The sequence below is a fragment of the Lactuca virosa genome, chromosome 1 (genome assembly GCF_052849685.1).
Source record: "Lactuca virosa cultivar CGN04683 chromosome 1, Lactuca_virosa_CGN04683_v6, whole genome shotgun sequence".
NCBI lineage: Eukaryota > Viridiplantae > Streptophyta > Magnoliopsida > Asterales > Asteraceae > Lactuca > Lactuca virosa.
In genome coordinates this window covers 7,370,227-7,387,778 of record NC_136426.1, presented here as the reverse complement: position 1 = coordinate 7,387,778, position 17,552 = coordinate 7,370,227, and the positions used below count along the sequence as shown (strand labels likewise).

The 17,552-nt window shown below is 38.4% G+C and overlaps 1 protein-coding gene across 1 annotated transcript; it reads left to right on the top strand.

The window, feature by feature from the left end:
* The first annotated feature begins 7,852 nt into the window (after positions 1-7,852).
* Positions 7,853-10,238, top strand: LOC145110981 (wall-associated receptor kinase 4-like). The gene is made up of 3 exons (XM_079047291.1): positions 7,853-8,714; positions 8,843-9,013; positions 9,184-10,238. Exons 1-3 carry the CDS (start codon positions 7,853-7,855, stop codon positions 10,236-10,238), a joined length of 2,088 nt encoding a protein of 695 aa, XP_078903417.1.
* The last annotated feature ends 7,314 nt before the right edge of the window (positions 10,239-17,552 follow it).

Below are 17,552 nucleotides of genomic sequence, written 5' to 3'. Positions count from 1 at the left end.
GCTGGACTACATCTTCTCTTCTTCCAGTTTTACACAAACCATCGGATGTGATTAATGATACTGAGATTAAGGTTATTACCAGGAATCAACATTGTAAATAATCGGTTTATTAAGCTATGTAATTTTTGTCCAAAAAGATTCGTCACCATTAACTAGATTTGAAAATCAAATATCTTGGCCCCAAAGTCTGATTATTTGATTTATAGGCTGTAGATTAGATCTAAATGTTATAAGAATATTACTTGGTCAAACTTGTGTAGAAACTGTTGAAAGATATAAGCTATACAGGGGTAAATTGGTAAATTGGTAAATAGTTATAGTGTTGGAAGAAAGAAAGACTTAAACAAGAAATTCTATGACAGAACAGGGAGAACAGGAAAAAACTCAAGAACAAATTGCTGTGAAGAGATCTCTTATTCAATATTCTGCCCACATTTGATTGAGTACACAGCCATATAAATACCAAAAAAAAGAAACTGTCAAAGCTAGAAATAAGCAAATGCTAATACTAATTTATGGGTAATCATGTACCACTTATTTGAAACAAAGTAACAACTAACAAAAACAAAACTGAAATCTTAAATGCTAAGTAGTGGGACAGAAGCTACTGGAAGTTTTGAGCACCATTATTCAACACACCCCCTTGCTTCAAAACTTGTTACTCCCATACGGAACCTGAAGAAATTATGGTTGACACTTGGAAGAGACTTTGTGAGCACATCTGCAACTTGCTCGTTAGTTCCACAATGCTTCAAAATGATTTCTTTCTCAGCAACTAAATCACGAATAAAATGGTAACGGATGTCTATGTGTTTTGTCCTGCTGTGGAAGGATGGATTCTTTGTCATTGCAATTGCTGCTTGATTGTCACAAAAGATTTCTGTTGGGCCAACTTGCTTTTGGAGAAGATCTGCAAGTATCCTTCTTAACCACACAGCTTGACAAGCCGATGATGTTGCTGCAATGTACTCTGCTTCTGATGAGGATAATGCTACAATATCTTGCTTTTTTGAGCTCCATGAAATAGCACCTGTACCAAGAGAAAAAACATAACCAGAGGTGCTCCTTCGATCATCCAAACAGCCACCCCAATCACTGTCAGTAAACCCATATAATTTCAGATTAGGTACACTTGAGTACCAAACCCCAAAATCAACCGTTCCAGCTATATAGCGAAGAATCCTCTTTGCTGCTCCTAGATGATGAACTGAAGGACTATGCATAAATCTTGAAACTTTGCTAACCGGAAATGGAATATCAGGTCTGGTGTGAGTTAGGTAGTTCAAGCCTCCAACTATACTCCTGAAGTGTTTCACATTTGCCAACTTTGTGCCATCATTTGCAACAAGTGATTCATTAATATTCATCGGTGTTAAACACGGATTCGCATTCATCATATTGAATCGTTTAAGCAAGTCAGTGGCATACTTTTTTTGACAAATAAAAATTCCATCATCACATTGGTTCACCTCCAGGCCAAGAAAGTAACGTAACAAGCCCATATCTGACATCTCAAATTTTTTAATCATCGAAGATTTGAACTCAGCAACAATAGATTCACACGACCCCATATAAATAATGTCATCTACATAGATGCAGACAACCAAAAAATCACTTTTACCTTGCTTTTTCACATAGAGAGTAGGCTCACTTTTGCTTCTATCAAACCCGTTTTCTTGAAAGTGCGAATCTATCTTGCTGTACCACGCTCGGGGGGGCTTGCTTAAGCCCGTATAAGGCTTTTTTCAACCTGTACACTTTGCTATCATCACCACATGAAAATCCTTCTGGTTGAGAGACATACACTTCTTCTTCTAGCTCTCCATTTAGAAACGCCGATTTAACATCAAATTGGTACACTTTCCATTTTAATTGTATGGCTAAGGCAAGAAAAATTCTAACCGTTTCAAACCGAGCAACCGGAGAAAAGGTTTCTTCGTAATCGACTCCATGTTGTTGAGCATACCCTTTCACAACCAAACGAGCTTTATGCTTCTGGATTGTACCATCAGCATTGTATTTTGTACGGTACACCCATTTGAGGCCTATGACATTTTTTCTTTGGGCAAATCAACCAAATCCCAAGTCTCATTCTTTCTAATAGCCGCAATCTCATCTTTCATTGCATCTTGCCACACCTGTTTCTCTGCTGCATCATCATAAGAGATAGGATCAGGATCAGATGCATATAATGCAAAGCTACATGAAGCATAGATATCCTCCAGTGATCGAAACTTTTTTGGAGGACTTTCAGATGAAGAGCTTGAAGGTGAAGAAGATCCCGATGGTGAAGAAGGTGGAGTTGAAGGTGGTGTAACATTATCTCCATTTTGAGAATTGCTAGTTTCTGGATCTGTGAAGTTATTGACCTCAAAGGTAACAGGAACAGATTCTTGTGAGGCCGATGTTTCTGTATTCTTCCAACTCCATTGTTCTGTTTCATTAAATTCAACATTCCTGCTTATAATAATTTTTCCACTAATCGGGTTAAATAACCTGTATGCTTTTGAGGAAGTAGAATAGCCAATGAAAATGCATTTTTCTGACTTTTGATCAAGCTTGGTGCGAGATGATGTGACTAATGCATAAGCAATGCACCCGAAGATTTTTAAGTGACTTACTTGCGGCTTTCTACCTTTCCATGCTTCATAGGGAGTTCGATTTAGAACAACCTTTGTAGGCGAGATGTTCAAAATGTATACAGCAGCTGCTACGCCTTCAGACCAAAATTTTTTTGGAAGATTTCTTGCTGCCATCATGCTTCTTGCCATGTCACTAATGGTTCGGTTTTTTCGTTCTGCCACTCCATTCTGTTCTGGAGTGTGCAGTGCAGTAAATTCCCTACGAATACCATTAAACTCACAAAATTCATTAAATTTTCGTGAGGTAAATTCACCACCATTATCGGAACGAAGAACTTTTATGGTGTTCCCATTCTCTTTCTCTACCAAAGCCTTAAATTTTTTGAAGCAATCAAAGGTCTCTGACTTATTTTTTAAGAAGTATACCCAACTCATGCGGCTGTAATCATCTATAAACAATAAGAAATATCGACTTCCACCCAAAGAATCAACCGTCATTGGACCACAAACATCGGTATGCACTAATTCAAGACAAGAAGAAGCTCTCCAAGACTTACCTACAGGAAACGATTTTCGAGTTTGTTTCCCATATACACACCCTTCACAAAAATCCACTGTATCTATTTTTGGCAGCCCTAAAACCATATTTTTCTGATGTAACAATTTCAACCCATTTATATTTAAGTGACCATAACGTAGATGCCAAATGCTTGACTCACTAGTAGCAACTAAAGCACACTTCTTCATGGTTGAAATTTTAAGTGGAAACATTCTATTTTGTGTCACTGAAATGTTAGCAATGGACTGACCAAATTTTTTGTCTCTAATTAAACAATACCCATCATCAAAAGTAACCGAATACCCAGAACACATTAATTGCCCAACACTTAGCAAACTATGGGCTAATTTAGGAACATATTGCACATCATGAAGAAGTTTTGCATTACCTTGAGTGGTTTTGATGGAGACTGTACCTTGTCCTTGAATTTGCAATGCATTGTCGTCTCCAAAATGAACTACACCATTTTGAGTCTCATCAAGATCTTTAAACAAAGACTTTGTTCCTGTCATATGGTTTGAACATCCGCTGTCCACAAACCACACACCATTAGATGTATCAACTGTGGAAGAATGTGCCATGAATAGCTTGCTTTCCTCTTCAATTTTTTCTGAAAAGTTTGCATGATTTTGTTCTTCTCGTTTCTTGGTCCAACAATCAACTTCTCTGTGGCCAAGTTTGTTGCAATATCGAGATTGGGGGTTCTGTTCTTCTCTTTGCTTGTTCCAACAACTAGCTTCTCTATGGCCAAGTTTGTTGCAATGTTGACATCGAGGGATGTTTTTCTGTTGGCGTTGATCACCAAACTGAACTCTTCCTCTGCCACGACCACGAAATCCACCTCTTCCTCGTCCACGACCACGTGAACTTTCTGCACTTCGTTTATTCTGATCCCCAGTTGCTTGAAACGCCTTCTCATCGACTTTCTCACAACACCTGTTCATCCTGTCTTCATGAGCTATCAAAGAACTCATTAGTTCATCAAAAGTATAAGTGGACAGGTCCTTTGTTTCCTCGATTGCAGCCACGACATGATTGAAATCCTTGGTCAAACTCCTTAAAACTTTACTGACTACGGTTTCATTGCTAACATTTTCAGCGTATGACCTCATGTGGCTGACAATTTCAGACACTCTCGAAAGAAAAACTTGCACCTTTTCCTTCTCTTTCATGCCCAAGGTCTCGAATTCACGACGAAGAGATTGTAGTTTGACATTGATGACTTTTCGATCACCAAGAAATTCTTGTTTTAGAATTGCCCATGCCTGGTAAGAGGTTGTTGCTTCTGCAATACGTGGAAAAAACTCATCATCCAATGTTGATTGGATGAAGAATAAAGCCTTTGCATCCTTCTTTCGAGTTTCTCGTAATTGCTGATCTGGTTCTGCTGGTGCCGGGTTTGGTTCTGCATACCCATTATCCACCAAATCCCATAGCTCTTGGGACTTCAACATTGTCTTCATTTTGAGACTCCAAAGGTGGTACTTCTCCCCTTTGAAAACTGGAATCAATGGTTGTGCTGTAGAACTTGTACCATTGCTTGTCATTGTACCGGCTCTGATACCAATTTTGTTGGAAGAAAGAAAGACTTAAACAAGAAATTCTATTACAGAACAGGGAGAACAGGAAAAAACTCAAGAACAAATTGCTGTGAAGAGATCTCTTATTCAATATTCTGCCCACATTTGATTGAGTACACAGCCATATAAATACCAAAAAAAGAAACTGTCAAAGCTAGAAATAAGCAACTGCTAATACTAATTTATGGGTAATCATGTACCACTTATTTGAAACAAAGTAACAGCTAACAAAAACAAAACTGAAATCTTAAATGCTAAGTAGTGGGACAGAAGCTACTGGAAGTTTTGAGCACCATTATTCAACATATAGTTGATTGACCATTAAAGGCAGTTACAAAACAAGAAACATTGTCTTGAAGAGGTGCTAGAATAAATATGTATTTGTTGTGTCTGTAAGGTAGCATTTGATAAGTGGAACAGAATTAGACTGAATGGAACAAAATTTTTCGAAGAGTGTTTGGCATGGATGGACAAGAACAAAAGAGTTTATTGACTAAGTCAAATGGGATAAATTTTAAAAAATTTAGTCCCACATGGAACATAGTGTTAGGTTTAATCGGTTTGTTTATTCAAGGGCCACGTAGATAACTTAACTTTGTTGTTGACCGGGTTTTGGGAAATAATTAGGCAGTAAGGTAGCACCTAGATTTGACTGGTTCATGATGTGTACGTGGAGTCATGCATAAGAAGAAGTCATCCATGTTTGCCTAGTCTTTAGGATTAGAATAATATTTTAATTGTATTTGTTTTCTTCCATCGTGATGTATGTTTGAAAGCCTATATAAGGCACATCTTTGGTTTAATTATAAAAACCCCAAGAAAAGCACCTTCAGTCCACATTGTGAGTTGTTGAGTAGTGTGTGTTGTGTGTGTTTTCAAAGGGCCTGATCCAACAATTGGTATCAGAGAGAAGGTTGAAGAGGGCCGGTTTGAGAGTCGACTTCCGAAGGGGAGGAGCTTTCGGGTGCGGGGCTGCCATCACAGCGGAAGTCAGGTGGTTGGCAGTGACCTTTTTGTTGCGGGGAGCAGAAAACTGAAGGTCTTATCACACAAAGAGGCTCGAGACAGCAGAGGCTGTGAAGGTGCTTGCGTTTGTCAATGGTTAATGAGAGAGAAGGTGTTTCAGTTGGTGGGTCTCTTGCCGGCTGTCTTTAGTTTTTGGTGGTGTCCGACAAGGTGGTGATTCCGACGGTAGGTTGTGGGTATGTCACCGAAAAATGGAGAGAGTTACCGGAGATGCATGAGAAAACGAACAGAAAATATGTCAAAGCAGGTGGCTTTGGGTTTGTTTCGTTTTGCAGGTGAAAGAAGATGGGAAAAGCGGGTTGCTTTGTTTTCTTGATCGGTGGAAGAAGGCTCTCATTTCACAGAAGTGTTAGATGAAAACGGATTCTGTGTGGTGACAAACAACAGCCGGGTGTGGAAGACTTTGGACGTGACCGAGGTGAAGGTTGGATGTCCGGGAAAAGTCAGGATCGGGTGAAGACCTTGGACGTGACCGAGGTGGAGGTCGGGTGTCCGGGAAAGGTCAAGAATCGAGATGAAAGGGACGAAACCGATTAAGGGGGTGATTGTTAGGTTTAATCGGTTTGTTTATTCAAGGGCCACGTAGATAACTTAACTTTGTTGTTGACCGGGTTTTGGGAAATAATTAGGCAGTAAGGTAGCACCTAGATTTGACTGGTTCATGATGTGTACGTGGAGTCATGCATAAGAAGAAGTCATCCATGTTTACCTAGTCTTTAGAATAATATTTTAATTGTATTTGTTTTCTTCCATCGTGATGTATGTTTGAAAGCCTATATAAGGCACATCTTTGGTTTAATTATAAAAACCCCAAGAAAAGCACCTTCAGTGCACATCGTGAGTTGTTGAGTAGTGTTTGTTGTGTGTGTTTTCAAAGGGCCTGATCCAACATATAGTGGGACAAAAAATATTTACATAAATACCCAGTCTTCTCTTCCTCGGTCATCGTACATCTTTTTCCTGTTAACATTTATGTGGCCTCTTACAATTTTCTATTGTTTCTTCAAAAAGTTTTCAAGGAGAAAAAAGGAATTGTTTATAACAGTGAATACAACAAAAAATTATTTCGTTGGTGTCTTGGTGATAATTGTCTCTCTTTATATAATATATTTTAAATCTGATTGGTGATGATTTGATGATCATCTTGGATGCCCTATCATAATTTTTCATCTTTTTTCTTTAGAAAATCAATGATTTGTACCTCTTATCCAAAACAAAAGCCAATTCCAGATTTCCAATCTGATACACATATATACTAGTAACTTCCAATAAGGTTATTAAAATGTAGATTATAAGCATTATATTGTAAAACAAGGTAAAAAACGGTTTATGAAAATTTTGATAAATTTAAGGATAATTTAGTAATTTTACAATTTTGTTCCGTCGGGTCCTTGCTTTGCCAAACGCTATCAAAAAAAAAATTAAAAAAAAATCTTCTTCCTGTCATGTTTTTATGGTTTCTCCAACAGAAACACACTTGTGATCTGCTCATGGCTCCCCGGTTGTGTTTTGGCCAGTTGTTGAATGAAATATTTTCTTGCTGTCAAAAAAAAAACATATCAGATTTATAGGATGATATGATCTTAGAATTAAACACATATGAAGGAAGTTAAAAGCAAGCACTAATATTAATTAATTTCCAGTTTAACCAGTCTTTCTTGTAATTTACTGAACTTAAAAAGATTCTGCGTAAAGGTCCTCATAGTTATCTTCCTTGATTGGACTCACATGAATCTTAGGGAAATACGTACAGATGAAACCACGAGATACTAGGAGAACCTAGAACTATACGAAACAGTTCTAGACCAAGCTGTCATTTAGTTGAGCTTTTATTTTGGAAAACGAGGGTTTATGTATGTTTTATTCACTCATGGATCCATTGTAGATAACGATTGCCAAAACCTTTCACAGAAGATAACGATGAGAGAAAGGCTAGATACAAAAGTAGAAAAAGTAGGGAAACATTCCTTTCTAAAGACCAACTATGTAATCGAGGCATTTTGTACCTAATATTTACAAGTCTGCCCACATATTTTGGGTTCATCTCCAGCTTTTCACGTTAATCACACCTATAAAAAATCATGAAATTGTCTCAACTAGTACTGATGCTGCAGATTTTGTTGATTGGGTTCGTGAATGCTACACAATGTAAGCCCACATGTTCTGACAAATGTGGAAATGTCTCCATACCTTACCCTTTTGGAATTGAAGAAGGTTGCTACCTAGATGAGTCTTACTACATAGACTGCAACTCCACAACTGGAATTCCACACTTGAACGTTTCTAGCATACTTTCGGTGATGTTTGGATTCCAGTCTCGTCCTCTAGAAGTTGTAGAGATAAAAATAGATGGAAACCTTATTAGAGTTAATCTACCAATTGCATATAGATGCTACAATGAGTGGGGGAAGGTAGTTTCTGGCTCAACGACAACAATTAGTACATCGAGGTTCCCCTTTTCAAGCACACAAAACTGGTTCACAGGAGTAGGTTGTGATCTTGAAGCCAATATTGGGCTTAACAACCCGTCTGTTGCTATGAAGTGTCTATTGGATTGTAATTTTTTTCATGGTTCTGTTAGAAATGGGTCATGCCTAGGTCGTGGATGTTGCCAAGCTAGTATTCAACAAGGCATGACATATGCTGGAATTGATATCAGTCTCCCAGAAAACAAGACATCAGTGGTAGGGAATCTTAGTAGATGTGGTTATGCTTTCATTGTGGAAAAAGACAAGTATTACTTTAACACCAGTGAGCTACCCAATATGAGCAACAACATGTCTTTCCCTGTAGCGCTTGACTGGTCTGTAGGGGATGCAATGTGTGAAGAAGCTCAAAAGGATAAAGTAACCTACATGTGCCAAGAAAACAGTGAATGTTATGATGGGGAAATTGGTGTTAAGGGATATCGCTGCAAATGCTCTGATGGATACACTGGAAACCCCTACATCCAAAACGGATGTCAGGGTATAATTTCTAGTTTCTACCCTATTTTTATATTATTTAAATATGTTTGTCTACAAATTAAACAATATATATGTAATATTATGGTATCATGCATGACAAGTACTGTTTTATCTCACATTTTTTGTTAGATGTCAATGAATGTGAATCTTCAGAGCTCAATGACTGTTTGCAAGGATATTGTAAGAACACACATGGGGGTTATAAGTGTATTTGTCCAAATGATCACCAAGGTAACGCAAAAAAAGGTGGAGAGTGCACACCTGTTGAGCCACAATCAAAACCTAGATCGGTCATTGAAGGTAGTTAATGATACAAACATCGTTATCTTTGACCAGATAATTATGGCTTCAAAGTCCCAAAACACAACTGCCCAACAATTGAAAATATTATGGATTTAAGGGGGAGGATTTGCATTACCCATCTCCATTTGATGGCTAACAGAGGGCTCATGTTGAAAGCTTTGATGCAGGTATCATTGAAGGTGTTGCAGGTGCAGTAGTGGTAATGATTTTTGTCTACTGTGGAGCCAAACGGAGGATAAGAGTAAAGGGTAGAAAGGACTTCTTCAAGCAAAATGGTGGTATCATGTTACAGAAAACATTATTTACATGTAAAGATCCTTTCAACAAAGCAAAAATTTTCACTGAAGAAGAGCTAAAGAAAGCAACAGAAAACTTCAATGACACAAACATCATAGGCCAAGGGGGTTATGGTACTGTTTACAAAGGAATTTTAGCAAATAAGACAGTGGTAGCCATCAAGAAATCTAAAGTAATTGACCAAGGCCAAATCAAGCAGTTTGTCAACGAGGTGATCATTCTGTCACAAATTAATCATCCCAACATCGTAAAACTCCTTGGTTGTTGCCTAGAGACACAATTTCCCTTGCTTGTGTATGAATATATAACCAATAAGACCTTATGCCACCACATACATAGACATCCCATATTGACATTTGAAAAACGGCTCAAGGTAGCTGCAGAAACTGCTGAAGCTCTTGCATATATGCACTCAACCACACAAATTATCCATAGAGATGTCAAGCCATCAAATATACTATTGAATGATGAGTTCACTGCAAAAGTTTCTGATTTCGGGATTTCAACATTTGTCCCTCTTGGTGAAACCCACCTATCAACATTTGTTAAAGGAACAATCGGGTATATGGATCCTGAGTATTTTTGTACCTCCAAACTAACCCAGAAAAGTGATGTTTATAGTTTTGGAGTTGTTCTGTTAGAGTTACTCACAGGAACAAAGATTCATTCTTTAGAGACACCACTAACAGTCTATAGAGGTGCAGCTGCATACTTCACTTCGCTACTGGAATGTGATTTATTGGTTCAAGTTCTTGATGATCAACTAAAAGGAGATGTGTATGCGGAGATGGTGAAACGCTTTACTAAGATAGCAATTAACTGCCTTGATCTTGAAGGGAAGACCAGGCCGACAATGAAAGAAGTAAAACATGAGCTCGAGCAACTAAGATGTGTTTTGTTGTCCATTGAAGCTCAAAGTATTTAGGAAGCACATTTTCTTTTTAATATTGGTCTTAGAGTCTAGTGGTTGTTTTGGTTTTGAAATTTATTTTAAAAAGTACAAACATATATATATATATATATATATATATATATATATATATATATATATATATATATATATTGACCTAGGTTCAAATGTGGTTAAACAGCTATTGTGTGGATGTAAGGATCAATATGGAACAATCATTTCAAAAACCTAATTAAGGGTATATTAATAATCTTAGGTTTTAATTAAGATATTAATTAATTAAATAAAATATTTATTTATCCTCTATAATTATTGATAGTTACCTAATTTTTCTGTATAATTAACCCCATTTATCTTTCTTCTTCTCTTCCTTTATAACGTCCGTCCACCATCACCTTCAAAAGAGGTTCACGGCCGCAAACTAGGTTCACGGACGTGAACCCATCCTTGGGCCGTGAACTACCCTCTCCCCTATATATATGGGTGTTAGTCATTTTTCTCTCCATTTCTCATATTCCAACCGTGAACTCTCCCTTTCTCTCTCAAGTATCATCCACATAAGGGTCTCCTTTCATCTCAAAAACGTAAGTATCACACCCTTTTCTTGTTATTCCTTGGAAACCATTTGCTTTCATCTATTGATCCTGCACTTTTCATCAAAGTCTTCAAGATCTTCAAGGAGTTCTGGCCGTGAACCCTTCATCTTGGTCGTGAACCCTTCAAAGATTCATCATTTGGTCCGTGAACACTTCAAGTGCTCTTGGCCGTGAACCCTTCAAAGGACCGTGAACTCCTCTTGTGTGGTCGTGATCATCTTTCAGCCCTTCATTTTCGGTTCTAACACTTCATTGTAAGTGTTTCCTAGATCCTAAGATTGTTTCCTTTACATATTAGCTGTTATAGGCCCTAATTTCATACGTATATATGTTAATATATGCTAAATAGGATCCATTTGTGCTCGGGACTTCACTTGGCATACCAAGCATCCTATATCGAACTTTCATCCGAATCACTCACATCAGGTGAGTCTATACCCCTACAAGTACACTTTTAAATGCTTTTAAATGCTTTTAGGGGGAGAATACAAGTAAAACACAATACAAATGTGTTAACCATTTACGTATGAAAACAGCAAACAAAAGGATTTCTTATACTCAAAAACTTGTTAAAACTCTTTTAAACTATTTTATGCTTCTTTTATATCAAAATCATATTCATCTATTTATTTACGTATAAGTATGCTTTAACGGACTTAGGACTACTGCTAAATACCTTGACTCCTGTTCCTTGTTTGGTTGTGGACTTAGGGTAGGATCACTAGTTCGACTGTCGGCTAAATCATAGTTATGCTCATTAAATACATAAATGAATATTAAACCCATTTTTAAGGATCGTTCTTAACTTAGTTGCTTATGGTGAGTAATTGAGTCTTTTCTACAAATCAGAAACAGTCAAACAATCATACTAGTAAACTATAATAGGTATAGTTTAGAGGATTACTACTTACTATTTCTAGATCAGTGAAACATACATGAGTCAGTTCATACATACTATAACTAGATCAGGAAGGAACATACATACTATAACAAGAACAGAAAAGAACATACATACTATAACAAGAACAAAACAACTAGAATGTGAAACACTATTTCATGGCATAGCAATATACTTGTTGTGTCACGTTTTGTGACCAGAGTCTCCTGGAGAGAGAGCGTGAGTTTGTGTATAGATCTATATGGGATTGACCATCCTACACCTTGCTGCTAGCTACAGTGGGACCTGCAGGTCTACGAGTGACAAATGTCATACAATTTTCGACGTCTGAAGAACGTCGTGTTTTATACTAGTCAATCAAGCATGGTTATAACCTAATCACATTTTTAACCTTAATTAACAATTTGGTCTTAAGGTAGTTAGTGCTTCAGTAGAGTATTTTTACACCACACTACTGTACATCTTCATTTTCCATTCATTCATATAGTGATATCCTCATATTGAGAAACGCAAACTATTTTTCTAGTAAAGATAGTCATAAACTTGGAAAAACATACATTTTACGAGAGAACAAGCATACAAAACAGTTGAGTCTTGGTAGAAGACTACTTTTCATTTAAGTAGAAAATATAGGATTTTCTGGAAAGATACAAACCTTTTTACTTACATATACAAACATTTTCGTGAAACTAATGCAAACATTTGACACAAAAATACTTATGCACTCACTCAACTTTTATGTTGATACTCTCTTTCAAAATAACTTGTATTCTCAGGTCACCAGTAGACAGGTACAAATGACCAGGTTTTCGAGAAGACGGAGCGTATTCAAGACTCGTCATTATTTTGTTGATTTTATATTTTGGTGTCTTACAAACTTTACACAGAACACACTTGTATTAACTATATTATTAATGCAATGGATGATGTTGTTGCTTGTTTTACTATTGTGCATTGTTATGGTACTGTACATGACGTCATCTACCCCCGAACGTTTCCGCCGTTCTGGTTTGGGGGTGTGACAAAAAGGTACAAACATAAATACTTAAACATATAAAAAAAATAAAAATTTAAAACATCAAAGCTACTATAATCTAAATGACGTCTTCATCCGAAAATTGGCATTCTTCATCATCGATCGGTTCTGCTTTAAGATCGATGTGGTCAACCATCTAAATATATTTTCTTCAAGTCTCTGCAAAGATCATGATGGATCTCAACATTACGAATTATTTCTCTTCTTTTCAAGTACTATTCGCTTCCAACCTCAAGTACTTGTATGGACAAAACAATCTCGTCTCCGTTATAGTCACATATTGCATTTCCTTCATCTTCAAGAATTACATTATGTAATATGATACAAGTATACATCACCTCAGTCATTTTATTCTCCTCAACCATGATCACCTTGGGTGTATTGACCCTTGATATGCATTCAGGCAGTTGTCTCATTCCCAGTGGAGGCAATCTAGGGCTCCTAACATTCCATGGAATCCATGTATATTTGCATGATAACCATATAACTGTTGGACGCCACTGTAAGTAGGTTTACACAAATATCGTGGACCATACAATCTCATGACACACTTGTAAATTTTATAAAGGCTTTCTCGTGCAATATGTGTGTACATCCTAAGATTCTCATCTAGTGCATCAGGGGAGTGACATATGTTAGCTGACGAAATGCGGTTGTGAATATTTGTAAGGGAGTAAAACATATTGTACCTCTATCATTTGCGTGTTGTTGGAAATATAGACATGCTTGTGTGACGTCATTGACTAGATGCTAAAATAAATGTTTGTGCATACGGAACCGTCGTTGGAAAAAATAGCCTTGAAAAATCGTGTGCTCATCAAAATAATCGTGCATGAGGCGTTTGTAACATCCTAAAAGTCACAACAAATTTAAACTTTTAAAAACATCCCATTTACTAAAGAAGTGTTTACAAAACCATCGTTTCCAAAACATTATTTAAAATCAGAGTCTCCCAAGATCCAATCAGTCAGAAAACCAAGGATGTGTACGGTCATGCCTTCGCCTTGCCACAATCATCTGAAATACCTGAAACAATAAAACTAAAACTATAAGCACGAAGCTTAGTGAGTTCCCCCAAAGTACTGTTGGATTAGGTGTCTAAGCCCATAACTATTATTGGTATGTACTTGACCCGAGAGTAGCATGGTCCATTTGGGTTGCATATCATCAGGACAATTTGATAGGACGGACTTTTGAGAAGAGGTTATTTATGGTTTATTAATATATTGTAAGTTCTAATATATTAGTATGAAATCATATTATTTAATTAGTATTGATCAAGAATTTATTTGTAATTAATTCTATGATCAAAAGAGACTAATTAAATATATGAGGATTGATTATGTAAATCATTCATTCTTATAATGTGGGCTTATGATCAATAGTTCTTTATGTTGGGCTAAACTCATGTGGTGACCCATGGATGATCCATGGAGGTTTAAACCCATGGAGCATGAGGAATATGGAAGGTCATGCACATTAGGGTTTGTATGGTGTAACCCTAATTAAGCCACACTATATAATAAGCCCCTAGCTCATGAAATCGGTTACACATGTGTTCTTTGGAAGAGCTAGCCGAATTTGAGTACAAGCCACCTTCTCTCAAGTTATCCTTTGTCCTAAGTGTGTTGTGATTCCATTTCAGGCATTCACACTATTGGTGCTAAGTTTTTAAAGGTCCAAGGTTTCCAGCTACAACAAAAGGTATGTCATCTAACTAGAATTTTGTAGTAAAGATACTCCATTGTATGCAAGTTAGTATGATGCTTTGGAAAAACAAAGTTTGCATGTATATTAGAGAAAACATAGATCCAAAGCATCTAGGGTTGCATGTACACCATAGGAGTGTTAGAATGCTCAAAACCCTTCAAGTACCACCGCTCAAATTGATAACATATACAATCAAGCATGTCGGGTCCAATCAACCATCGGGTTGGAATACCCCAGGTCCACTCAGTCATCAGAATGGAATACCCTCGGCTCAATCAGTCATCGGACTGGTGTAACATCCCAATGTTAAGGTACTTCTAAGTTTGGACTCTATAATTTTATTATGTTGCATTTTTGGTCCCTGAATTAAGAAAGAGTGAAAAAGGGGCCCAAAGTGGCATTTTGGCAGAAGTTGGGATGGGATGAGTACGTCGTGCATATGTGTGTGTACGCTAAGCGTATTAAGGCACACCTTAGTATGTTGGGCGTACACTTCGTACGCAGGGATACGTGGATTTCATGCAAACCCTAATTTTAGGGCTTTGGCTCATATTTACGTAACCTTATGGACTCATGTCCTCTTCTTATCTAGCCTCTTCAATGATTTCGACCCTCAAGTAACCCTAGAGCAAGAGAGAGCAAAACTTGAGCCTTTAAGAAAGTTTTGGCGTGGTTTTGAAAAGAGAATAAGATGGTGAGAAGATCTTGGAGTTGAGAGCACTTTGGATCTGGGATTTCTTCTTGGTTTGCAATATCTTGAAGGTATAAAGCTTGCATCTTTTCCACTCCATCTTGTAGATCTAGGTTTTTGCTCTCTTAACTCACTTTTTGGTCCCAAAATGATGATTCATGAACATAACATGTTCTTGACCCATTAAGCTGTCCTTTCAGACCCTTGGAAGGGTCTTGAGTCATAAAAATGGATTCCAAGTGGTTGGTTTTGCTCCATGCATCATTTATAAGGTCTTAATGGATTAAGAAGTTGAGTTAAGCACTTAATGGAAATAAAAAGTCATAAAATTGGAAACTTTATGACTCTTGAGGGTATTTTAGCTATGGATCTGAAAAATGGACGTGAGTGCTTAAGCCATTAAGCACTTATTGAGTTTTTGGGACTTTTGGGAGTACGCCCAGCGTACGAGGTCAACCACCCCGATGGTGGTCAGCATGCGAGTACGCCCAACATACATAGGGAGTTCGCCCCACATACTCACTCTGAGTTTATTCGGCTAGGTTGACTCAGTTGACTCAGTTGATTTGACTGGTTTGACTTTGACTTTGACCAAGTTTGACCTTAAGGGTATTTTGGGATTTTGATTGAGATTGGTCATTTGGTTGGAATAGGTGTCGATTAGAGCTGAGATTCGGAGTCGAGACCTCATCAGCTTTTGTCCAGTTTGTGAGGTGAGTTTTCCTCACTGTATTTGCGGGTCAAAGGAACCAAGGCCGACCCATTGGATTAGATATCTTGTTATGTGATAATATGTTATAATGATCTGTATCCTGGTAGATAGGATGATGATATGCTTAGTAATCTGTAGATCTGCCTGACTGTCTGTAGACTGATTATATGTTTATCTGTTATATGTGCACATATTTGGTTGGTGGTTGAGGCTTTACTGCTTTGTCTGTGAGCCAACAGGCTGGGGGCATTCCAACCCGATGGTTGATTGGGCCCGAGGGTATTCCATCCCGAGGATGACTGGACCCATAGTATATTGGCATTACAACCCAATGGTTGATTGGGCCTATAGGATCGTTCCTTGTGAACGGTATATCTGCTATGGTATTGTTTAATTTGGGGGCTACCCGATCCTTTGTATCGCTCGCGCTTAGCAAGCAATTTGTTGGAGCTCTGAGGGAGCTGGACTGTCCTCTTGATGTGGAGATTACAGATGATAGGACCGTTCGGGTTGCGAAGGTTCATCGGGGGTGTACTCTTCAGTTGTTCAATGAGCGGTATTCTGTGGATTTAGTCCCTATTCCCCTGCGAGGGAATAAGGTAATCGTGGACATGGACTGGTTGAGCCCCAATGGGGAAGTGATTGACTGCGAGCAACAACTAGTTTGGGTTCGGACCCTAAGTGGGGGGAGGGTTGATAATTCAGGGTGAGAGACCGTAGTGTGGGCCGACTTTATGTTTAGAGGGCTAGGCGCTACCTTCAGCAGGGTTATGTGTGTTTTGTTTCTTATATCATGGATACCCGGGATAAGGGTACGACGACCGTGGATGATGTGTCGATCGTACGGGAGTACCCGGACGTGTTCCCGGAGGATTTTCCTGGGATACCTCCGGAGAGACAGGTGGAGTTCAGGATTAACCTAGTTCCAGGTGCGGCTCCAATAGCCAAGGTACCATATTGGTTGGCTCCTCCCGAGATGCAGGAGTTGTCTACACAGCTGCAGGAGCTGTTAGACAAGGGATTTATCAGGCCAAGCAGTTTGCCATGGTGAGCCCCGATTCTGTTTGTGAAGAAGAAGGGTGGGTCTCATCGGATGTGTATAGATTACCGGGAGTTGAATAAGGTAATGGTGAAGAACAGTTATCCCCTCCTGAGGATTGATTATCTTTTTGAACAGCTTCAGGTTGCATCGTTGTTCTCCAAGATTGATCTGTGATCGGGTTATCACTAGATGCGAGTCAGGGACGACGATGTGCAGAAGACAGCCTTTCAGACTCGCTATGGTCATTACGAGTTTGTGGTGATGTCGTTTGGGCTCACCAATGCTCCTGTCGCGTTCATGGATATCATGAACCGCGTGTGCAGACCGATGTTGGACCGGTTTGTGATAGACCGATAGTCTTTATCGATGATATCTTGGTTTATTCCAAGACTCAGGAGCAGCACAAGGAGCACCTGAGGGAGGTGCTGGAGACATTGAGGAGGGAGAGACTTTTCGCAAAGTTCTCCAAGTGTGAGTTCTGGTTGGGCGAGGTACGGTTTCTTGGGCACCTTGTCAACCAGAATGGTATTCTGGTCGATCCGGCCAAGGTAGAGGCCGTAATGTAGTGGGAGGTTCTGAGGTCTCCATCTGAGATTCAGACTTTTCTTGGTTTGGCGGGTTATTATCGGAGATTCATCCAGGAT